This window comes from Giraffa tippelskirchi, chromosome 3 (assembly GCF_054371585.1).
Source record: "Giraffa tippelskirchi isolate mGirTip1 chromosome 3, T2T-mGirTip1v1.2.pri, whole genome shotgun sequence".
Classification (NCBI taxonomy): domain Eukaryota; kingdom Metazoa; phylum Chordata; class Mammalia; order Artiodactyla; family Giraffidae; genus Giraffa; species Giraffa tippelskirchi.
In genome coordinates, this window is record NC_137277.1 from 63,953,255 (window position 1) to 63,978,374 (window position 25,120).

At 42.2% G+C, this 25,120-nt stretch overlaps 1 protein-coding gene across 2 annotated transcripts in view; it reads right to left on the reverse strand.

The window, feature by feature from the left end:
* The window catches only part of HERC2 (HECT and RLD domain containing E3 ubiquitin protein ligase 2), a 249,136-nt gene extending 237,661 nt beyond the window's left edge, over positions 1-11,475 (reverse strand). Inside the window, exons 1-3 of one of the 2 annotated variants that reach the window (XM_081583082.1) lie at positions 11,435-11,475; positions 11,141-11,187; positions 10,220-10,322 (exon numbers count right to left, since the gene is read on the reverse strand). In XM_081583082.1, coding sequence (XP_081439208.1) covers positions 10,220-10,291 — 72 coding nt within the window. In that variant the 5' untranslated portion in view covers positions 10,292-10,322; positions 11,141-11,187; positions 11,435-11,475. Of the gene's footprint in view, positions 1-10,219; positions 10,323-11,140 lie in introns of both variants that reach the window. The other variant, XM_081583083.1, reaches the window with a different exon arrangement.
* Between the last annotated feature and the right edge of the window lie 13,645 nt (positions 11,476-25,120).

Consider the following 25,120-nt stretch of genomic DNA (forward strand, 5'->3'; position numbering starts at 1 on the left):
TTCTGGTCAGTGCCTTGTTACACAGCAATAGAAAACCAATTTGGCAACAGACTTAATTCTCATAGAAGCAACAACTTTCTCTCAGCATTCATATATGTTCACATCACTAAACGAGACAACTGCCATAAACATACTTAAGACCAAAACATATGACTATTGGCAAAAGCATTAACTGGCAGAGGGAGAAGTAAATACTTCCTAAAAAGTGAGCCACAAACATTCAGGGCCCCTGCTGTTTTAATACAGGATGGAAAGATCTGGCTCATCTGCTGACCTGGGTAAGAGGAGGGACCTAAGACCTGTCCCTGGGCTCAGTCCAGGCCCACATGGCCACACAGGCTGGGAATCAAACAATGACCAGACTAAACAGTCCCACGTGTGCTGCACTCGAGCAATTACATGCCACCTTTGGGGGCTCCAGGAAATAAGTGACCACACGTCCAGTCCTAACTCAATGTCAGAGCAGTGGACAAGGACAGAGGAAGAAACCAAAAGCAGAGAAAATAGGATGAGAGCCTAAGTCAAGACAAAGAAGAGTATTTAAGACATTTCAGATCAAATGGGACAGATAAGATGTGAAAAACAAGGTAGAGAACAGAATCAAAATGAGAGAATTAGCTCAGTTAAAACCACTGAGATTTGCACCAACTACTGAACATAAACATGGAGATCCTCTCCCCATGCACACACATACACATACACACATACACATACACATATACTGCAAACACAAATTCAGATCTTAACAGAGGGTTCATGGCTAGAGATTCAAATCTGAAAATCATCAGCAAATGGGCTGCAGACCTGGAGAAGATGCCCATACCCAAGGAGGGAGGGTCCTCAGCCCTGACTGCCCGCTAGGATTACCCCAGGGTGGCTGGGGATGATACAGTTATTAAAGAATAGGCCAAGGAAGCACAGTTTACATGAAGACAAGAATCATCACTATCATCCTTTCTTTCTCTCATCACTTTAGTAGTGTTGGGAAGGATGGGGGTAGGGCAGAAGCTGTGTGGAAGGTAGAAACTGGGTGTCTGGAGGGATACCCACTGTAAAAGCCTCCTAGGAGCCGAGGACATGAAATCAAGTAACCACCACACAAACCACAATGATTCAGTCATCTGAAAGGATTCAAGGAAGGAGGGAACATCGCTAAGGTAGCAAAGCAAGCTTCCCTGGAGGAGGGCTTGAAAGAGCTGGACTGTGAAAGGCAGAGATGAAGCCCCTGGGAGGGCATTCCAAGGCACTGGGAGGAAAGCACAGGATCCCAAGGAGAAAGAAACTGGGAAACAATCATAGCACTGGAAGAACAGCATACACAAGCAATACAATTCACTTAAATGTGTCAGTTCAAGAGTATTTGTACAATAGTCTATAAATAGCTTGCTTCAGGGCTTCCCTGTTGGCTCAGTGGTAAAGAATTCTTATACAGGAGACATGGGTTTAATCCCTGATCCAGGAAGACCCTACATCATGCAGAGCAGCTAAGCCCATGCACCACAACTCCTGAGCCTGTGCTCTAGAGCCCAGAAGCAGCAACTCCTGAGTGCATTGGCAGCCTGTGCTCCGAAACAAGAGAAGCCACCACAACGAGATGCCCACACACCCCAACCAGAGAGCAGATCCCACTTGCCACACTAGAGAAAAGCCCGAGCAGCAAAGAAGCTCCAGCACAACCAAAAATAAATTTAAAAAAATATCCTGACCTTATTAGCAGCTAATTTACAAAAACATCCCCAATGGGTAACAATACAGTTCTTAAATTCTAACTTTTTTCATACAGTATCCAGATACCTCTAATTAGTATTATTCATTCTGAGGACCCTTTACCAATTTGCTCTTACATTCTTACCTCATACCTCTAAAATGACATAACAGGTAAAGGCATTTTCATCCTGAAAAGAAGCCAACAAGGCAGAGGGTAGTAGTAGGGCCAGTTTTGAGGGATAGTAACTAAAACTGAGCAGTTCAATTACCTGACCAAGATCACCAAGGTCATCAGAGTTTGGGGGAAGAGGCCAAACTCTCCAGCTTGTTTTCTCCTCATCAACATGAACCAACAGGTGCAGTAAGGAGGCCTGGGGGAGCCACTGGAGGGGCTACAATAGTTGAAAACCAAACAGAATCGGGCAAGAGGTCCTTTAAGGTATCTATTAACATGATCACTTCAGAACTGTGCAATTATGCAATATAATTCAAAATAGAATGTGCCCAATGATATAAATGGCATTTTGATTAACTTATAGTTTAGATATTTATTTTTTCTATCTTTAAAATATTTCTGAAATGTGATCTGTTCAAATATTTGCAGATGACTATAAAGATATCTAGCTTTTTTCTTAGCCTTGCAGAAAACTACCTTCTAAACACCTGTTGAACACAGGATAACCTATCAATTCCAAAAAAATTTAAGAACAACAATTCTAGAAAGAAACAAATTCCAGAAAAGTCACAAGGAAACATAAAGTACATCTGTTTGAAGATATTCAGGCAGCAAGGAAGAACAAACCTAAGACCCAGGAGAGAAGAATAGCCCAAGGGGCTGAAGACTACCTCCCTAGGCACCTGCCAATTCTGCAAGCAGAGCTGAGACCAAGCAGAGCTCAGTGGAGCTGCTGAGAAAGGATGGAGCCCTGGTCCTCACAGGGGAGAAGCCTGGTAAACATGCCATACCTTGAACAGAACCTCCAAGGGCCACATACACAGATGCACAGGTAAAGTGCAAGCAGACTGGCAGGAGGCCCAGCTCTGAATCATCACAGCTCCATATTGCTCTGCAGTAACCTGGAGTCACTAGTGTTACTAGCTTGACAGATTCTCTCTGGGGAAAAGATCATTATCCATGGCCTCAAATGACCACAACAATTTTTCACATACAATACCTAGAACTCAAAAATAATAATGGGTAAGATAAGACTACATAACTAAAAAAGTGAAAAAAAAATAAATAAAAATGGAAGTCAGCATAAACAAATCAAGAGTATATCCAGAAAACAGAAACACAGACACAGACTTTGTCCTAAAAAGGAAAGCCTAAATAATGGACTAAAGCAGTGACACTTTCCCTGGAAGGTACCAGCCCAGGGCAGTGAGGGGACGTAGCAAGTTACTACAGAAGTCAGCAAATTAAGGCCCAGCTCAGAAGCCAAATCTGGCCCACAATTTGATTTTATGATTCTTAGCCCTCAAGCTAAGAGTGGCTTTTACATGTCTCAATGGTTGAAATAATCAAGAGAAGAAAAATATATTTCATGACACATGAAAATTATGACATTCAAATTTCAGTATCCACAAAGTTTCTGGGGCCTACCACTACACACTTGTTTTACGTACTAACTGTAGCTACTTTCACATGACAACAGCAGAGGTGAGCAGTTGTTACAGACAACATATGACCCACAGAAATATTTACAATCTGGGCCTTTACAGAAAAAGTTTGCTGACTTCTGTTTTACTGCATTAGTTCCCACTCCAAGATGTGCTGCAGGCACATTCACTAGGCAGTGGGGCTCTTCACCAAAGTTTGCAAAAAGAAACCACAGAACCATCCAAAGAGGGGAAAAAAGCGGGGAGGGGGAGATTAAAATAGCCAGTTCCCTTACCTCTCTTTACCAACTGGTGAATGTTCACCTCATGGAAAATGAGCTTCTGCTCTCCCCCACTTTCCAGACTTTGTCACCTACAGCTCCATGGCAGGTGGCTGGGAAGCCAAAACCTATGCCCTGTTGTGACATTACATCTAAGACCAGGAATAGAAGGGTGGCCCACAGGCATGCTGGGGTATCAATCCAGAGGGAAAGGAAGATGCAGTGGAGGAATCAAAAAAGGTTGCACAAGGTTTGATGTGTCTAAGCAATTAAAAGATCATGTTAATAATTTCAACAGAGAACTGGAAACTACAGAAAAGTCCCTAATGTGGCAGTTAAGCAAACTGCCAAAACACTTCAAACTAAACATTACAACAGATATATTTTAGGGTTTTCCTGGTGGTCCAGTGGTTAAGAATCTACCTGCCAACGCATGGGACATGGGTTCAATCAGTTTGATCCCTGCTCAGGGAAGATCCCATGTACCACGAAGCAACTAAGCCCATGTACCACAACTACTGAGCCCACACGACTGGAGCCTGTGCTCTGCAACAAGTGAAGGCACCAAAACGAGAAGCCCATGCACTACGACAAAGAGCAGCCCCTGCTCGCTGCACCTAGGGAAAGCATGTGCACAGCAACCAGGAACCAGACTTGTCAAAACATAAGTTAAGTCTTTAAAGTAGATGCATTTTACTAAATATAATTATACCTCAATAAAATGCAGTCATACAAAAATGTGGAAACTCTGAAACAAAAAATACAAATCTAAAATTAACATGTCAGTAAATGAGATCCAATTGGGAAGGCCTGTTCTCCCATCTGTGAAGAATTAACTTCGTTAGTAATTACATCTCTGGTAGAAAGCCAGACCGAATATATCAAACAACTGTTTTCCAACACTGGGCAAAAGATCCAGTGTGATCTGTGATTCCTGTGAAGGGCAACAATGAAGTAAGAGCCCAAGCTTAATGCCTAAAAGCAGCTTCCAGACTGTAGCACAGGAAAGAGGAACCCAAATGGAACCCAGAAGTCTTGCTGAAAGGAGGAGCAGATTGCCCGTAAGCAGGTCAAAATGACAAGAATATCGGAGAGGAAGTTGGCTGCAGAGAGAATGATCTCTGGAGCTGGACAGAGGAGACCCCTTGAGACTCTAGCTGGGTACTGATCTGGGTATGGGTTGAGAACACTACCAAGAATAGGCAAAGCAGCACTAAAAAAGAGCAGTCAGAACCCCAAACAATATTCACAGTCTAGGAAAAGCCTGTTTCCACCAACCAGAACAGAAAGACCTCCCAACACACCAGTGTTAGACAGAGTCCTAAGAAGGACATTGCCTTAATGAGGCAGATAAATTAGCCCAAGATTAAAGGCTGTGCTAAATCAGCCCAAACAAACCTTAGGCTCAGTCTCTGAAAAGACCAAATCAATTCCAAGTAATTTACAAGCATGTTAGACAAAACTACAGCTCTTCAAGAGAACAAACAAAATCTAGCACAGAATAACATATTTATTTACAAAGTACTACATGAAATTAAAAGACGCTTACTACTTGGAAGGAAGGTTATGGCCAACCTAGATAGCATGTTTAAAAGCAGAGACATTACTTTGCCAACAAAGGTCCGTCTAGTCAAGACTATGGTTTTTCCAGTGGTCATGTATGGATGTGCGAGTTGGAGGGTGAAGAAAGCTGAGCACCGCAGAATTGATGCTTTTGAACTGTGGTGTTGGAGAAGACTCTTGAGAGTTTCTTGGACTGCAAGGATATCCAATCAATCCATCCTAAAAGAGATCAATCCTGGGTGTTCATTGGAAGGTCTGATGTTGAAGCTGAAGCTCCAATACTTTGGCCACCTCATGCGAAGGGTTGACTCATTGGAAAAGACCCTAATGCTGGGTAGGATTGGGGGCGGGAGGAGAAGGGGACGACAGAGGATGAGATGGCTGGATGGCATCACCGACTCGATGAACATGGGCTTGGGTAGACTCCGGGAGTTGGTGATGGACAGAGAGGCCTGGCGTGCTGCAATTCATGGGGTCGCAGAGAGTCGGACACGACTGAGCGACTGAACTGAACATTCAATAAAAAAATTAACAAGCATGCAAACATATCCTATAACCAGAGCAACAAATCAACAGAAATGATGAAATCAATCAATCTAAATAAATACAGAAACAATAGGGGTGATGGAATTAGCAGACAAGAATGTTAAAAGCTCCACTATAGAGATGTTTCATATACTGACAGAGGAAAATATGAACATGATGACAAGTAAAATGGAAGACAGAAATCAGGACTGGAATGGAACCTCTAGAGACGAAAAACAGAGGATCTAAAGTAAAAACTTCAATGCACAGGATTAACTAGATTAGACACTGCGGAACAGTTTGTCTAATCCACTATGTCTAAGCACACAACTGTTACATGCTATGTTCCTTCCTTTATAAAACTCATTTACTCTGGGTTCTGTCCATAACTATAGGTTTGACACCAACCACTCGTCTTCATGTTAATCTATAGTCATTCAGTCATCTAAACATCTTTAGTCTCTATTCACTTCCTCAGGAAGGACTTATGTAAACAATATTTTCTGAGCTCCTGGCTCATTAATGAGTTTGTGTCCTTTTTTACCTGAAAAATAGTTTTGCTGGACCATAAAATCCTTGGCTCACATTTTCTTTTCTTGGGTGCCTTAAATATGTTACTCAAGCTTTCTTCTACATAAAGGCTTGCTGTCAAGTCTTATAATAAACTCATTTTCCTTCCTTTATAACTATTATTAGTCTTTTCCAAGACCCAAAGCTACAAGTTAGTTTTTTAAAAAAAGACTAATTATATATATAAATCTGACAAAATATATCCAAAATACAGAAAAGATACAAACAACCAAACTCACGAATAAAAAAATGAGCAATGCTACCAATTCTACAGAAACGAAAAGTAAATACAAAAAGTCATCATGAAAATCAAGTAAGTTACCTTTCAATCAAGCAAATACCTTGTATTTACAACATTCTTTTTTTAATTTGGCCAAGCCATATGGCATGTGAGATCTTAGTTCCCCAACCAGGGATCGAACCATGACCTCTGCACTGGAAGCACAGTCTTAACCACTAGAGCATCAGGGAAGCCCCTACAACATTCTTTTATTTCTACATATCATCTGTCAACTGAAAACCTGAGATTAGAATTTACCAAGATGTTTATGTTTACATTTTTTAATCTACTGGTATTTCCAAGCATAAAGTGACGAGTTTAATTTTGAAAGCTAATTTTTATGCTGAATCATTTTAAATTGATGATTAGAAGAAAATTTTAATGTGAGTTGAATTATTGATATACTTAACAACTTTGATGGGCCTCAAAAGCATTATATCGAATGAACAAAGCTAATTTCACAAGGTCACATACCACATGACATTCTCAAAATGACAAAATTATGGAGATGGAGAACAAATTAGTGCTTGCCAGGGGTCAGAGATGGTAGAGGAAGTTAAGTGCGAATACAAAGGGACAGCAGGAGGGAGATATTTGTAGTGCTGGAACACTTCTGGATCTCAATTTTAATGGTTACATAAATAGACACATATGATAAAATGGCACAGAACTAGGCACACATTACACCAATGTCAGTTTCCTGGTTTTAACACTGCACTAAAGTTACCTAAGACTGTAACACTGAGGAAATCTGGGAGAAGAGGATACAGTGACCTCCCTACTTCATTTGCAACTTTCTGTGAGTCTATTAATATTTCAAAATAAAAAGTTTTAAAAATTGCTTCACACATATCTAATTTCATGTTTCACTTCAAAGAACCCAAAAATAGAAACTGGAAGAGATTCATGTGAGTACAGTTTATGCAAAAAAGAGCAGGATAATACCATTCCTGACCCTATGCTCCAAGACACACCCTTAACCTTACATCAAGACTAGCAAGTATGCATATATCTTCCAAAAATAAAATGTTTTTAAGGGATTATGTACTATTTTTACAGTTCTTTCCCTTAACTGACTTTCTGGTTCACCAAAAAAACTATCAATCACAACAGACAGGATTTTACTGTAAATATAAAAATGGTAACGGCAGTGAATATATAACAAATGTAACAAACACTTCTGAGCTTTTCTTGCTTCCTCAAGAGAATTGTGAAGGAAAATATGACAAATAACAGAACTCCACACAACAATCAGAAAAAAGAACTGAAGAAACAAGAAGCATTATATGTGTAAAAACCAGATACATGCCTGCCACATAATGGGCACTCCATTAGAGGCAACTGGTTGCAAGGCCCCAGGGCTTGAGGCATCTAAATATCTCTGATGGAGAAAGTCTAGCATTAGTGTCTATATCCTCCATAATATATACATATCAAAATTTTTCAGTCTCCAAAAACTTTTCCTTTAAAAAAAACACTAAAAACCTCAAGGGCATTTCAAATAAAAATAGCCACAGAAAATATATTTGCTAAACCTTATGACTAAGAAACATGTTTCTACCCCACATACTATTCACTAACCTGGTATCAATCCTGTTCCCAATATAAAAACCCTACCTAAGGAATGGGACACTTCTCACTCCAGGTGGAAGAGACATCCCCAACAAGATAAGGGTAAAACCTATCAGCATAAGGCCTGCATCCACAGCATTTGTTTTCAGGAAGGATTCCAAAGAGTAAACTACGTCTAAGTTATTCCTTTAGTTTAGTTCAGTTCAGTCACTCAGTCATGTCTGACTCTTTGTGACCCCATAAACCACGCCAGGCCTCCCTGTCTGTCACCAACTCCCAGAGTCCACCCAAACCCATGTCCATTGAGTCAGTGACGCCATCCAACCATCTCATCCTCTGTCGTCCCCTTCTCCTCCTGTCCTCAATCTTTCCCAGCATCGGGGTCTTTTCAAATTCCTTAGGGTAAAACAACATTCATTCCTCACAATTAATAAGCAACACTGGAAAAATTGTATAAAACCAAGGTCAGCAATCACTTTTTTCACACTATTTTCACATTTTTCTCACAGCTTCAATAACCATACCACATTTTGCCTCTGATGCACAATCCAAAACCTAAGTCTTGTCACTTATTCCCAGGAGTTTGGAAGACTTTTGTATAGTACTCAAACATCTAAGAAGCACCAAACACTTTATATTACACTAAATAAATCAAAAGTAAAATGGTAAGCACTTGAAGGTATAAATGCCATTTTTTTTTAACATTTGCCTGACTCATCATAGGCACTCAACTCAACATTAAAACTCATTTTAGATCAAGACGCTAAAATTCATATTAAGCAGTTATTCGATTATGATTGCTAACAAAAAAGAAACTTCATGAGGTAAAGTTCTTTACTTCAATTAAGTTTTATATAAAGACAATTCTTAAAGTCAGTTTGTCTGGATGTCATAAATAAAAAACTATTCATCTCTCACCTCCCACAACCCTGCTGGGGAAAAAACAGTTACTACTATGCCAATTCTTAACCCAATTCTTCTTGATTTTCTTATCTAAGATTATGCCATTAATAACAATTCCATTATCCACAACACAGTTCTTAACATTTAGCTCTGCCACCAACTAATACTCAACACTTAAAAATTTAGAGTCTTCCTTGGGGGTCCAGTGTCTAAGACTCCGCACTCCCAATGCAGGGGGCCCCAGTTTGATCCCTGATCAGAGAACTCGACCCGACATGCTGGAAGTGAAGAGTTAACGTGCCACAACTAAAAGTCCCACACACCACAACCAAGACCCAGGGCAGTCAGATAAATAAATAAATATAAAAGAAACTTAAGAGGGGCAATAATGCTTCACTTCAAGTGTCCAAGATCAACTGCTTACAGAATACATGACTTGCATCATATAGGTCATAAGACTGTATTTAAACAAGGTTAAGATTACTTGAGAAATACTTAAAGTAGTTAACCTCAGGGAAGAGGGAAAGAACACAAATACACTACAAAATTATTTCAGCAATTTCTGAGGGTAATAGCAAGTTACAAAAGCAGTTTTTCCATTTGCAAACAAAACTAATGGGATAAAAAATAGACTACAGAAACGTTACTGTTACTGTTTATTGATAATTTCTGAGCAAGTTTGCAATTATCTTAAAAAAATAACATTAGAAAATCTATAGTTAACATTTTGTTTTCACATGTTCTTGATACAAAAATCTAAGCACTCCTCTTAAGAATAGTGACAAATAAAAACAAACAGCTCAACTGAACTTGTCTCTCCAGAAACACAAACACAGAATCCCATAAAAATGAGCTGACTTTCTGCAGGACACAATAAATTACTGTATGTCACTTCTCACCCACATAATTAACTGAACATCTCAAAAAGTATCACTGTCACCAAGGTATGGCTAAGAATGATACAGACCCCTTTAAAAAAAAAAATTTCTGTGTAACTTTATCTCAAGTTTCTTGCATTTATAAATAACTAATTAAAATTGTAGCTACACACACTCTATGAAAAGAATAAAAAATAATTTTGAGTTATAGAAAATAAACCTGCTTCTCTAATATGGCAAGATCAGATCTGCATGCCCTTATATAACCTTAAGAAAAGGTTAACCAGAAATGTAACTATGTAGGTAAGAACACAAGAGAAAAAAGGTTGTCAAAATCCCACCTGTATATCTGTTTTCAACCATTTGGAGTCAAGTCGAGCCTGAGCAGCCAAACAAAAAGAATCAGAAGGCATCTTTCCCCTGATTTCCTCCCAGTCGTGAAACCTGCAAGCAAGGAATATTACTCAGCCATAAAAAAGAACAAAACAATGCCATTTGCAGCAACATAGATGGACCTAGAGATTCTGATACTGAGTGAAGTCAGAGGAAGACAAATATCATATATCACTTATATGTGTAATCTTAAAAAAAGCTACAAATGAACTTATCTACAGAACGGAAATAGAGTTATAGGTGTAGAAAATAAACTTATGAAGGGCCAAGGGTGATAAATCGGGAGATTGGGATTGAGTAGTACATATAAAATAGATAATTAATAAGGACCTACTGTAAAGCACAAGGAACTCTACTCAATACTGTAATGGCCTGTATGGGAAAAGAATCTAAAAAAAGGATTGCATATGTGTATATGCCTAACTGATTCACTTTGTGTACACCTGACACTAACACAAAACACCACCATAAATCAATTATACCCCACTAAAAATTTTTTTAAAACCTGCAAGTAAAACAGAAATGTTGAAGACCTAAACCTCTTCAGATTTTACAAAGTCCCTCCCGCAAGGTTTAATGCAGCAAAAAGAACAGAAAAGGAGAGGAGGAGCGCTGGGGAGAGGGGCGTGAGAGGAGGAGGGAGAAAGACAGACGGAGGGAGGAAAAAGCCTAATTCGAGTCCAGGTAAGAGTCTCACAGACGGGGTTCGCCCGCGTCTATACTACATGGGCGAGACCTTGAGAATGGACGGTCACAGAGACCAAATCACAATGTCATTTCCTTCCCTTAAATCCAAAAGGTTAACACACCAACTGCAGGAACCCCACGTCTCCACGACAAACGACACCAGCATGCATTATCCGCTTTACCTCAGATCAGCAACTGGTGCGCGAAATAAATTAATCAAAATTCACGTCTGCAGAAAAATCCAAAACAATAATCACTTGGAAATAAAAAGACAGCCTGAGACGCACGCCGAAGGCGGTCAGCGCAGGCCCGGGCCCAGCAGCTGTGCCAACGCCCGCCGTGGCCCGGCTTGGCCCGGCCCCGGCCCGCACTGCCCCAGCGGCCGGCCGCCCTCGCCGCACCCCCGCCACCCGGAGTACGAAGACCGTACGGCACAGGCCCCCAGCCGCCGAGCTCCGGCGCGTGCTAACACAGACCAGCCGCCACTAGCTCCGCCGGTGCTCGCAATCCCGGCGTCTCTTGCGGCCGGAGGGGCGGGTCGACGCGGGGCTAAGGCCCACGCTGCTCAGCCAATTGCATTGAGCCGTCTCCGCGGGCCCAGCCAATGGGAAAGAGGAACCTCCTAGCCCCTCCTCCCGATTCTCCAGTTTCTTTCTACCCTGCTCGTCTTCTTCCTTAAGCTCACCCCTCTGCGGTCAGGGCCAACCGAAGACGCCGAGAGGCGGGATTTCCGCCGTATGCCCGCACACACGCATGCGCTCTCAGAAAGCCATCCAGTGTGGTTGACGTCTAGGACACCGGACTGGTACAGGAACGTGCGGCCTGCACGGGCGCTGGGGCTAAAAATGAGACTGATTGGGGTCTGCAAGAGCCTCTTCCTGCTTGTCGCACTGAATGCTGCTGAAACCCTGGGCAGAATACGTGGAGCAGCTGATGGCAAGGGAATGGGAAAAGGAAGTGAGCTTTTAGTTCCACAACCAGTAGCGGAAAAACTGTCTTAAGAAGTGCAAAACAAATTTATGTAAAGTATGTTCTCAGATCATAATGTAATTAACTACAAATCATTAAAAGATACAGGCCATGTGATAAACCATAATAGAAAAGAATGTGAAAACGTGTGCATATATATGTATGACTCAGTCACTTTACTGTACAGCAGGAAACGCAGTTTCAATTTCTGGATCGGGAAGATACCCTGGAGGAGGAAATGGCAACCCACCCCAGTATTCTTGCGGGGAAAATCCCATGGACAGAGAAGCCTGATGGGCTACAGCTACTGAGACTACACCGCAAAGCTCAGATACTCACAGACGCAATCTGAAGTTACAGTGCCTTGATGCTGAGATGCTGAATTTAGTTCCCAGGGAAGGAACTCCATAGTGCCATATGCTGCTTGGGGTGCAGTCTACCTTTGTAGCAACTCACAAGCAAAACAAATGCTGAACGCTATTTTCACTCTGCCTCTTTTACATAAAAGCAAAAATTCTCTTTGGGATTTCTTTTGGTTAGCGAAAACGGGCAGTAATATAGGTCTTTTCATAAAAGCAACGTGGAGTAAAATGAACTTTTGAAAAGTGGTTCCCTCTACCTGAAACAATTGTATACATACAAATTTGACAATTTATATGAAATGGGTTAATTCCATGAAAGTTGTGCACTACTATACACACTCAAAAAGAAATAGATAACCTGAATAGGACTATACCTATTAAATTAACAGTTAAAAAACCTTCCAAAAAAGAAACCTCCAGGACCAAATTGTTTCATTGGTGGATTCTGATTCTACTAAATATTTAATAAAGAAGTAACACAAGCTCTTCCAAAAAATTGAACAGTAGTAAACATTTTCATTATATAAGCCTAACATTATCCTAATAACAAAACCAGAAAAAGGAATTACAAGAAAACTTAAAAGACCAATATGCAAACATATTACCAGATGCAAAAAATTTTAGACAACTTTTTGCAAATGGATTCCACCAACATACAGAAAGAATAACACAGCTTAACTAAGTCGAGTTTATCCTAAGAATTAAAGATTGATTTACCATCCAAATCTAAGTGTAATTCACCATGAGATGATCTCAACAGCAAAAAAAAAAAAAAAAAAAAATGCTTTTGACAAAATCCAACATCTCATTATAAAAACTTAGCAAACTAGAAAGAGAACTCAACCTGATAATGAACACTTATGAAAACCTGCATGCAAGCCAAAAGTAAAAGAACAAAGGTAGAGGACTCACACCTTCTGATATGAAAACCTACTACAAAACTATAGTAAACAAAACTTTGATACTTCCAAAAGGATAAAAATATACATCAATGGATTAAAATACAGAATCTAGAATAAACATTCATATATCTGGTCAATTGACTTCTGACAAGATTATTCAATAATGAAAGGATAGCCTTTTCAATAAATGATTCTGGAAAAACTGGATATCCACATGCAAAAGAATGAAGTTGTACCCTTGCCTTATATATACCATATATAAAAATTAACTCATTAATCAAATCTAAAAGATACGCTCAATAAAGGACAGAAATGGTATGGACCTAACAGAAGCAGAAGATATTAAGAAGAGGTGGCAAGAATACACAGAAGAACTGTACAAAAAAGATCTTCACGACCCAGATAATCACGATGGTGTGATCATTCACCTAGAGCCAGACATCCTGGAATGTGAAGTCAAGTGGGCCTTAGAAAGCATCCCTACGAACAAAGCTAGTGGAGGTGATGGAATTCCAGTTGAGCTATTTCAAATCCTCAAAGGTGATGCTGTGAAAGTGCTGCACTCAATATGCCAGCAAACTTGGAAAACTCAGCAGTGGCCACAGGACTGGAAGAGGTCAGTCTTCGTTCCAATCCCAAAGAAAGGCAATGCCAAAGAATGCTCAAACTACCACACAATTGCACTCATCTCACATGCTAGTAAAGTAATGCTCAAAATTCTCCAAGCCAGGCTCCAGCAATACGTGAACCGTGAACTTCCAGATGTTCAAGCTGGTTTTAGAAAAGGCAAAGGAACCAGAGATCAAATTGCCAACATCCTCTGGATCATTGAAAAAGCAAGAGAGTTCCAGAAAAACATCTATTTCTGCTTTATTGACTATGCCAACGCCTTTGACTGTGTGGATCACAATAAACTGTGGAAAATTCTGAAAGAGATGGGAATACCAGACCATCTGCCCTGTCTCTTGAGAAACCTGTATGCAGGTCAGGAAGCAACAGTTAGAACTGGACATGGAACAACAGACTGGTTCCAAAGAGGAAAAGGAGTACGTCAAGGCTGTATATTGTCACCCTGCTTATTTAACTTATATGCAGAATACATCATGAGAAACGCTGGGCTGGAAGAAACACAAGCTGGAATCAAGGTTGCCGGGAGAAATATCAATAACCTCAGATATGCGGATGACACCACCCTTATGGCAGAAAGTGAAGAAGAACTAAAGAGCCTCTTGATGAAGGTGAAAGAGGAGAGTGAAAAAGTTGGCTTAAAGCTCAACATTCAGAAAACTAAGATCATGGCATCTGGTCCCATCACTTCATGGGAAATAGATGGGGAAACAGTGGAAACAGTGTCAGACTTTATTTTTTTGGGCTCCAGAATCACTGCTGATGGTGACTGCAGCCATGAAATTAAAAGACGCTTACTCCTTGGAAGGAAGGTTATGGCCAACCTAGATAGCATATTTAAAAGCAGAGACATGACTTTGCCAACAAAAGTCCGTCTAGTCAAGGCTATGGTTTTTCCAGTGTCATGTATGAATGTGAGAGTTGGATGGTGAAGATGGACAGAGAGGCCTGGCGTGCTGCAATTCATGGGGTCGCAAAGAGTCGGACACGACTGAGCGACTGAACTGAAGAATAAGAACTAAACGTATAAAACTCTTAGAAAAACACATGGGAGAAAGCTTCACCTTCATGACACTGAATTTAGCAATGATTTCTTAGGCAATGACACCAAAAGCACAAGCAACAACAGCAACAAATAGTAAGTTGAATAAACTTAAAGCTTTGATTATCCCTAATGTTATTTAGGTTCCTACTTCTCATCTGTTTCCCCCACCTAAACCCTTTTGAATTTTTAGACTATCATCCACAACATCTTCAATTGATTTTTTAATATTCTCCTCATGTTACTATTCTAATGAAAAATTTGTTGTCCCCTGTGAAAAAAATCAGTCACTTTTTATTCTCCCACATATATACATCTTAGGGCATGAAGTTGTTCCTGTCACTTTTAAACCGTTTTTCCTTCTGCTTCACTTAAGAAAACAAAACAAAAACCCAAATTTCTTTGAAAGTGAAAGTTGCTCAGCAGTGTCCAACTCTCTGCGACCCCATGGACTATACAGTCCGTGGAATTCTCCAGGCCAGAATACTGGAGTGGGTAGCCTTTTCCTTCTCCAAGGGATCTTCCCAACCCAAGGATCAAACCCAGGTCTCCTGCATTGCAGGCAGATTCTTTACCAGCTGAGCCACAAGGAAAGCCCAAGAATACTGGAGTGGGTAGCCTATCCCTTCTCCAGGGGATCTTCCCCACTCAGGAATCAAACCAGGGTTTCCTGCATTGCAGGTGGATTCTTTACAAACTGAGCTAAAAGGGAAGCCCTTACTATAAGACTATGCTATCATCTGCTTCTGATTGCAATAATCCACACTCCTTTTCATCACCTCTCATGTTCGCTGAAGAACAGGAATCACTCATCCAGTTCCCTAACCTCTCAGTTCCTCAGGACCTCCCTTTCTTCCTGCTCCACCTGAGCCATTAACCACCCTGATCAGTTCCATTCACCAAATCTCCTTGAAGATCACAATTGTGGGCCTCTGACTCTTTGATCACCACATCTTGTCTTTCTAGTTCACTTCCTCTAGTAACTATGCCAACAATCTTCAACCCCTTTAGGAGTCCTGAGTCACATTCTCACTTTTCTTTTTTGCCAAGTTAGATTTTGCAGCCCAGAATATCACTTGCCCATAATCTCTAACCACTTGCACCCTTCTCCACTGTACTTCCCTGGCAAACCTCAGCACTGGATGACTCTGCTCCACTCACTTGGAATGTGGCTGAATTCCTGAGGTACACTACTGAGTATCTACTCAGTAGTTCTTTCCATTCTCCTGGTGTTCCTGGTACCCAGAATACAACAGGACTGAGGATGAAAAGCCAGATAGGACTTCCCTGGTGGCATGGGGAATAAGAACCTGTCTGCCAATGCAGGGCACATGGGTTCAATCCCTGATCTGGGAAGATTCCACATGCCTTGGAGCAACTAAGCCCATGTGCCACAGCTCCTGAGCCCACATGCCACAACTAATGAAGCCCATGTACCTGGAACCTGTGCCCCACAACAAGAGAAGCCACCAGATGAGAAGCTCATGCACCACAATGAAGAACAGCCCTTACTTGCCACAACTAGAGAAAGCCTGCAAACAGCAAAGAAGATGCAGTGCAGCCAAAAATGAAAGAATGAAAAACCAGCCAGCTGGGGTAGCAGAGAGGAGGGATGGTAGGCGACCCTAGAAGACGTACATGTACCACTCACCAATCTTGAGCCCACTCACCCCAAGACTTACTAAGGGTAGAAAAAATTAACAACCAGATATTATTGCAGTCAGTCAGAAGCACTCTAACTGGTGAAACTTCTTGCCATGAAAATCACCATCATAATTTCTGTCTGTAGTTTCTTTCTTTCTTCTGTTACTGTGGATAAAGCTTCCCATGTCTTATAGCTAGACAATCCCTCTGCTAGGGCTCTGGATCCATGTCCTCAGCTGTCAATGACTCCATTCAGGGGTTAGTCCTTGCCTCCCCTCCCCTCCATCCTTCCCTTTCTGCTATATCTGTTCTATCAACTTATAAATATGCCTGGATTCTAGCTTTAAAGACCTTCCTTTGAACTCTACATGTCCCTTCAGAAACTTCCTCATTTCTCTCTCACTTTTTGTATAGCAATTTTTTTTCAAGTGATCTCTACTTTCTACCTTTATTTCTCCATCGCATTCTCACTTGACCACTACCAGTCAGGCTTTGTTCCCACCATTTACCAGGACACTCTTGGAGAGGTTACCAATGACCTTCACTTGGCCAAATCTCATATCAGTCATCAATCCTCACCATTTGTGAGCTCCCAGTAAGTTCATCGGAGAAGGCAATGGCACCCCACTCCAGTGTTCTTGCCTGGAGAATCCCAGGGACGGGGGAACCTGGTGGCCTGCAGTCCATGGGGTCGCTAAGAGTCAGACATGACTGAGCGACTTCACTTTCACTTTTCACTTTCATGCATTGGAGAAGCAAATGGCAACCCACTCCAGTGTTCTTGCCTGGAGAATCCCAGGGACGGGGGAGCCTGGTGGGCTGCTGTCTATGGGGTCGCACAGAGTCAGACACGACTGAAGCAACTTAGCAGCCACAGCAGCAGCAGGAAGTTCACCGTTGCTCGCATCTTCATTATTGAAATTTGTTCTTCACATTTACCCATGTTTCTTCCTACATGACTGGAAATTCTTCATCAGGCTCCTTATTTTCCTGACCTTTCTATATTGGAATGACCCAAGCTTATTCCTCATCTCTTTTCTTTATGAACACTTATTCCCTGGGTAATATCGTCTAATCCTGTGGCTTTCAATATGCTAATAACTCCCAAGTTTGACATCTTTCATCAAATCTAATATGCCTTGATGTCATTATTTTCTTGATTTTAGTAAAAGGTGTTGTTATAGCCACGCGTTCCGGGAAACAAGCTCACTCAGAAAGACGATGCAGATAGTGAAGTGCAGTTTATTACACCGGCGGGCCCAAGGCAGAGTCTCCTCTTAGCCAAGGACCCCGACCAGCATTTGTGAAAATCTTTTATACCCCATGTGTGCGTGTCTGAACCCACCACCCCAATTTCCTTGTGACTTACATAAACAAAGGAAAGGTAAATACAATCACAATAACCCCATCATTTATGTGTTATGTGTTCAAACAATCAATTATCAATAAGCCTGAGGTGACAGAAAAAATTTATGACCTGTCCGGAGGTAGGGGGATTAAGGATTAGTGTATGTTTTCTCTTAGGTGATGAGTAACCTGGATACAATCTTCAAGATTCCCCTGTCCGGAGGGCGTCTTATCCTTCTATTGTTTCCACAGGCACTAAGCACAGAGTTCAGAGTCCATTAGAGAGGTGGCCGAACATGATCAGCACGAACAGGCCTAAGATGCAGTCCAGGCCCCATGAATTCCTTCTTCATCCCCCCCTCTTGATGCTCCTAGTTTTCGTAATGAGCATCATTCATTGAGATATATTGTACTTTAGCCCTCTGGCCACCCACATGATAGAATGCTATCAACCTCTGGGTTACAAAGTTCACAAGACATTGTAAGAAGCAGGGTCCACAAAGCAGTATGATTAGAACTATTATGACAACAGTAACAATAGTTTTCCACCAGTCTCCCTTTACCCAGGACAGGACCAAAGTCCAAAACGGAATATTTTCATCGGACATGGCTTTTATTTGATTTTGCATATCTTCTAAGGCAGTAGATACATTTTTAGACAGGTCAGGAATGTATACCCCACATTTGACTTTAATTATGGTGCAAGTCCCTCCCTGGGCTGTTGTGAGTATGTCTAATGCCATCTTATTTTGAATTATTGCCTTCCTCATTTGAATTTGTTCTTCGTTTAAGGCTTGAATGGCTTTTGTATTGTCTAAGAGGGCCTGTTTAGTGAAATTAGTTAAGGCCTCTACCTTAATCATGATATCCGTTGTCTCTACAGAGGGTACAAACAAGGCAGCAAGATAGTCATACCATTGAAACACAGATCTTGTCCATCTTGCATGCAGATAGGGCAGGTTTACTGGAGGTTGGTGTAGGCTAGGCTTAATATTGCCATGAGCGAAAGCAAATCCCAGTGTGCAGCGCCCTACCCAGCCAACTGGTAACCATGGCCATAAGTTAAGCCCACAGAGCCACTGGGTCCCGTTGGGGGCTACCCAACAGATTCCAGGATTATATTTTCAGTTGGAACCGGGCCACTGAACTGACTGATTGGGCTGATAGGTAACTTCTATGATTTGTTTACATTGTTCAGGAGACAAATAACCCATATATTTTAATTTTGGGGGGTCTAAGTGGTGGTCTCCAAATCTAACTTTGTGTTCTTTTTGTTTCCAGCAAATAGTAGCGGGAGCAATCAACTGTCCTTTTCCAGGAGTCATCCAGAAATATTCATCCCAGACTTGGTAGCGGGGAGGCCTGTCTCCCTTTTGTAAGGGAGCCCTTTTCTTTTTTATTTTTAATATATGAGGTATAAGCTCTTGTTACCTCTGTAAGATTAGTGTTCATATTAAATGTAACCCCATGTCCCTGGCCCATTGATGGCTTTTTTTTACACCAGGAGAGCAAAGAAAGATTATGATTGGTGAGAGAAAGGAAAGTTCCCTTTTGTTGTTCCAAGAAGGAGCACAGTGGTATAAAGTTTCCATAACGAAGTGGCGACACCCACCAGGGGAGTCCATTCATAACTGACAGGGGCATAGCCCCACATACGCAACAGTCAGAGGAGTTGTGGAAGTCTGCGTAGGAATGTGCCCATGAGATGAAGACGTTGTCTTGTGCAGGAATAGTGGTCAGGTTCAGAACTGTGTTGGTGAGGCCGAGTAGCAGGAGTCGTTTACCCAGCTCCATCCTAGAGAGGGCTCATCTGGGACCTCGTTTTTTTTCTTCTTCTTCAGTATGATCTTGGTTTCCCGTGGGTCAGTGGGGTCCTTTTGGGTGGTCTATTCGGCGTCTTCTGAGTCAGCGTGGTATGCCTTCTTCACTCTGGTGTGATGGATCCAAGGAGCAATGCCTGCAACTTTAACTGTGGTAGGGGTGGTTAAAACAACAGTGTAAGGACCTTTCCATCGGGGAGCCAGTGAGTCATGTTTTCAGTCTTTCACCCATACCTGGTCCCCTGGTATAAACTCATGCATCTGCTCCCCCAAGGGGAACGGTATTCTTTTTTGCACAAACTTAGTTACTTGATTAATTACCTTACCTAGTTGTTACATTTGCTGTGATATCCCGTCTCCGCTTACCTGGAGTATATCAGTTGTTACTTGTCTTATTATGGGAGGAGGCCTCCCATACACAATTTCATAGGGAGAGTAGCCGTGGGACCGTGGGGTCATCTTGAGTTTGAGCAAGGCCATGGGAAGTAAATCTACCCAGAAACAGTCAGTTTTTATAATCCATTTAGAAAGTGTCTCCTTTAGTGTCTGGTTAGTTCATTCTACCATTCCGGAGCTCTGAGGCCGGTAGGCGGTGTGTAACTTTCATTTTATATTCATGGCTTTGCTTAGAGTCCGGTGGGCTCATTGTCCCTCCAGCTGAGGCTGGAGCCTGCCGAGTGGGTAGCTCTACAACCTGTGGAGTTGTTGGGACCGCTGAGGAGTCTGGGAGGCTTACCGGTCTCGGGCTGGTTCCTCCGGTTGGGCCTCCAGCGGCCGCGGTGATACTAGTTGGCGGGACCATCATCCAATACGGCGGTGGGGGAAGTTCATCTCTTTCAGGGTCTTGTAAAATTTCCTCCTCGTCCTTGGTTACTTTTTGGGCCATTAAGATTTTTCCTTCCCCGCCATGAGCAAAAAAAACGGACCCATTTGGGGGGGTCTTGGGCTATTCCCAGCCAAGAGTCTATGTACGGGAACTGATCGGGGTGCCTGGGCTTTCCCGTAACTATAGCATAGACTGCCTTTATGAGATTTAAGTCCATAGTTCCCTCTGGTAGCCAGCCAACTCCCATGGAAGGCCATTCGACTTCACAAAGGGTACGGAGCCGGCCGGCTGTCATTTTTTCCCCATAGTCTCCATCAAACCCTTTTTAAAAATTTTTAATCATATTTTCCAAAACAGTGGCCTTAGATCCGCTTTCTCCCATTTTCTTACCTTTGGATTTTCTTATCCCAGGGCCTTCCCGAGAAGCCAATCTACCTGTTTCCACTGGTAGGGGAGATGATGGGTCACACAGCAGATGGGTACCTCCTGGGGGAGGGCAGAATACGAGCACACGGAATTTAATATCTTCTTCTTAAAACCTTGTGGCGACTGTTCGGCACGTTCCCTAAGACGGCGTGGACACATCTCCTAACTGGCTTTCTTAAACCCTAAGTTCCCTTTCTTTATCCCTGGCACGGCCATTGAGCTGAGTGCCGAGTAGCTATTGTCGCCAACCTAAACCAGTTTTCTATGTGTCTCCCTTTTGGTCCCTCCCAGGGGGGTGATCAGGCCCCCTCTTCCACCCTACCGGGTGGGTTCCTCCCTACTTGAGTGCTCAGTTCCCTTGTTGCCTTTCACTACCTGCCAAAGCGAAGAAACCGGGTGTTGAAAGGCCGAGTTCTTCCAGAGGGGCGAGGCGCCTTCCCCCTTCTAGGAGATTCAAGCTACAAAGCCTCGGGGTGGCCTCAAATGAGACCTGTCTCCTCAAAGTGAGGAGTTTCCTGGCCAACGCACCAAATGTTATAGCCACGCGTTCCGGGAAACAAGCTCACTCAGAAGGACGATGCAGATAGTGAAGTGCAGTTTATTACACCGGCGGGCCCAAGGCAGAGTCTCCTCTTAGCCAAGGACCCCGACCAGCATTTGTGAAAATCTTTTATACCCCATGTGTGCGTGTCTGAACCCACCACCCCAATTTCCTTGTGACTTACATAAACAAAGGAAAGGTAAATACAATCACAATAACCCCATCGTTTATGTGTTATGTGTTCAAACAATCAATTATCAATAAGCCTGAGGTGACAGAAAAAATTTATGACCTGTCCGGAGGTAGGGGGATTAGGGATTAGTGTATGTTTTCTCTTAGGTGATGAGTAACCTGGATACAATCTTCAAGATTCCCCTGTCCGGAGGGCGTCTTATCCTTCTATTGTCGTTTCCACAGGCACTAAGCACAAAGTTCAAAGTCCGTTAGAGAGGTGGCCAAACATGATCAACACGAACAGGCCTAAGATGGAGTCCAGGCCCCATGAATTCCTTCTTCAGTGTCAAAGAAGAAATCATAACTGAATCACAATTTCCATTCGTCCGACATCTAGTGATAACAGGATGCATCCTGATTTCAGAGATATTAATACATGTAAAATGTGTACCTCAGAATTGAGGAAATAAGATTTACAGATCTCCAGTTCTAAATTCCAGTCCTACATCCAATCACCCATTTGGAAGAATAACATGTATCTCAAATTTAGCATGTCCAAAAGTGAATATAGGCTCTCCCCTCCCCACCTCCTATTCTTTTCAGTAAGTAGGCTACATTTTACCCAGTTGCTCAGACCAAAAACTTTGGAATCATCCGTTACTCCTCTCTTTCTCTCATGTGCAACATCCAATCCAAGAATAAATCCCATTGGCTCAATCTTGAATTAGATCATTTCACATCACCTCCACAACAATGTGGTCAAAAACACCTTAATCTCTCACCTGGATCTATGCAAGATGCTTGTAACTCCTCCCCCTACTTCCATTTTTGTGCACCATCATCTGTTTTCCATCCAAGTGAGAGAGGGCAATAGGCAGGAAGGCCAGGGATCTCCAAACAGAGGAAATAGGCTGCAAGTGTCAGACATTTTCTCTCTCTCTTAAGCGGCAGGAGGAAACAAACTAGCGATATTTTTTCCCTTCTCTATACAAATTTAAAAGAGGTTTCTCTTAAAATACTGTGTTGCCATGACACCTGGTTTCACCTAAAGTTAACTATTCTCAAACTTTGAGTTAACCAATGCATTTTTCTTATGGAAATGTTTGTCTTAAGCTATGTTAATGTACTGTGCATTTACCTCAAACGCTGTCTTCCGCCTAATGGCTCAGAACCTACTTGGCAAACCAGTATGTTATACTCAGACATTGTTCCCCTAATCTATGTAAATGAAACTATTTGCATGATCTGCCTTTCTGCAAAATTCAAGTCAATCGTTTTATGACCCGGAATGTCCGGTGCCCAGATTATTCAAAAATACATCTTATGGATGAGGGGTCTGGTGCCATTCTGAGTTTAAGACATTCCTTTCTTACATTAACAAACTGCTAGTGACTATATAACATCCAGCTGAAGACTAGCAGGGGGGTACTCTTTCTGCCCCCTTCTGATGCCTATGTCAAAAGCTTTCTCTATCTCCTTTATACTTTAATAAAACTGTATCACACCAAAGCTCTGAGCGATCCAGCCTCGTCTCTGGCCCAAGATTAAATTCTTCTCCTCCAGAGGCCAAGAATCCCGGCGGTTTTTCTGTGGCCCAGCAGCAACCTTTCATCTTGGGAGCTCGTCCGAGATTCTTCAGGACAAGGTAAGGATGCTTGGAGCTCTAGTTCTTTGTTCTCCTAGCGAACGCGTTTTCTGCTGTACTTTACTAACTCTACGGCGTGCTTGTGTGAATGAATGACACACCCTGCGTGAAGCAAGTGAGGAGCCCTGCTCTGCGGTTCCGCGGTGACCTCATACGGCTTATGGCAAAAACCTGTCGGGGGTTTATACCGACCTGCCAATGCCAAGAGGCACCCAGTGTCTCCTTTGGGGACCGACCAGAAATGGGCAAAGCGTGTGGACCGAACTCTCCATTCTCGGTCAAACTTTTCGGTCTCTTTGACCATTTCATAGCTCCTTGGGAATTAGAAGTACTAACCTATCTGTCAGGTCATAGACTTTCAAGGGACTTGTGATCTATGCTGTTACTGTGTACTGTTACTTGGGTCCCAAACTTGAGGCTGGTAGTCAGGAAGCGCCTAGCCTCGCTAGGAATCGAAAGTTTGGAAGCTAGATGGAGCTCTAGCTGCGAGAACATCTCTGAGGTTAAAGGTTACTCAGATTGGAACTGCAATGGATTTTTTTCCTTTGGTAACACTGGCTCTTAGTGGACCAGAGGAGGCTCTTACACTGGTGTGGTGATGCTTGGAAGGAACATCGAAGTTTTATGTGCGCATTGGTCTTATTGTGGTCAGGAATATACTCAGGGTCATGCATAGGCACTCAGGTGACAAATGTCTCCTCCAGCGATCTTGGTCTAGGAGGCATTCTAGAAGAGTGTCAGACATTTTCTCCGTTTGGAGACCCCTGGCCTTCCTGCCTGTTGCCCTCTCTCACAAGCAACCTCATCATGCTTTTCAAATATGCTTCAGATTATCTCTCCCTAACCAAACCCTCTAATGGCTTCTCATCATACTTTGAATAAAATCCAAGATCACTATCATGTCTGCAAGCTATACCTGGTTTACTCCCAACTCCTCTGTCCTTTCTTCCTTCCACTTTCTTCTTTACCCACTTCACTCCAGCCACCCTGGTCTTCCTGCTACTTTAACACGCCAAATGTGTTTCTGTCCCAGGGCCTTTGCCCTTGTTGTTCTCCCTACTTGGAAAGATTTTCCTTAGAAAGATCTGGTTTTCCTCTGTTTATACATAGCTCAAAGACTCACCAACATCTGACTCCACACCCCAACTCACAGTGTCCAAGAGAGGAAACCTCCTTGACTATTTCCAGGCAATGGAGAGGGTCACTCTCTCTTGAGGAAGTTATCCATCCTTGGGTCAATCATCAGAGCCAAGAAGAGAGTTTTGTGATATAAAACACCTACTTAGATCCAGTCCTTCAGCAGAAGCTATAGGTTCGATGTATTTTCAAATAAGATGCATGAGTTGGGTAGGTACTCATATAATAACAAGTCTATTTACAATTTCTTTACCTTTTTGATTGGTCAAGTTTCCAATAATTAAGAGGAAGAGTTTTGCAGACAGACTGCCTCTGTTAAATTTTGTTTCTGCTTCTCACTAGCTATGTGACTTTTGGTGAGTCACTTAGTCTCATTTTATTTAATTTTCCATTTTAATATTTTCTTCATCATGCCACACAGCATATGGGATCTTAGTTCCCTGACCAGAGAGTGAACTACACCCACTGCATTGGAAGCACAGAGTTTTAACCACTGGACTGTCAGAGAAGTCCCTGGTCTTGTTTTTAAATAAGGATAATAAAAGTATCTACCTCATAGAGCTACTTTGAGGATTGACATAATTAATACAATGTGCCTAGAACAGTGCCTAGTAAGATCTTAATTTATGTTAGCCATTATCATCATCATTATCATCATCATCATTCCCCTTGGCCTCACTCTAGCTCCAGTTAGTTATTT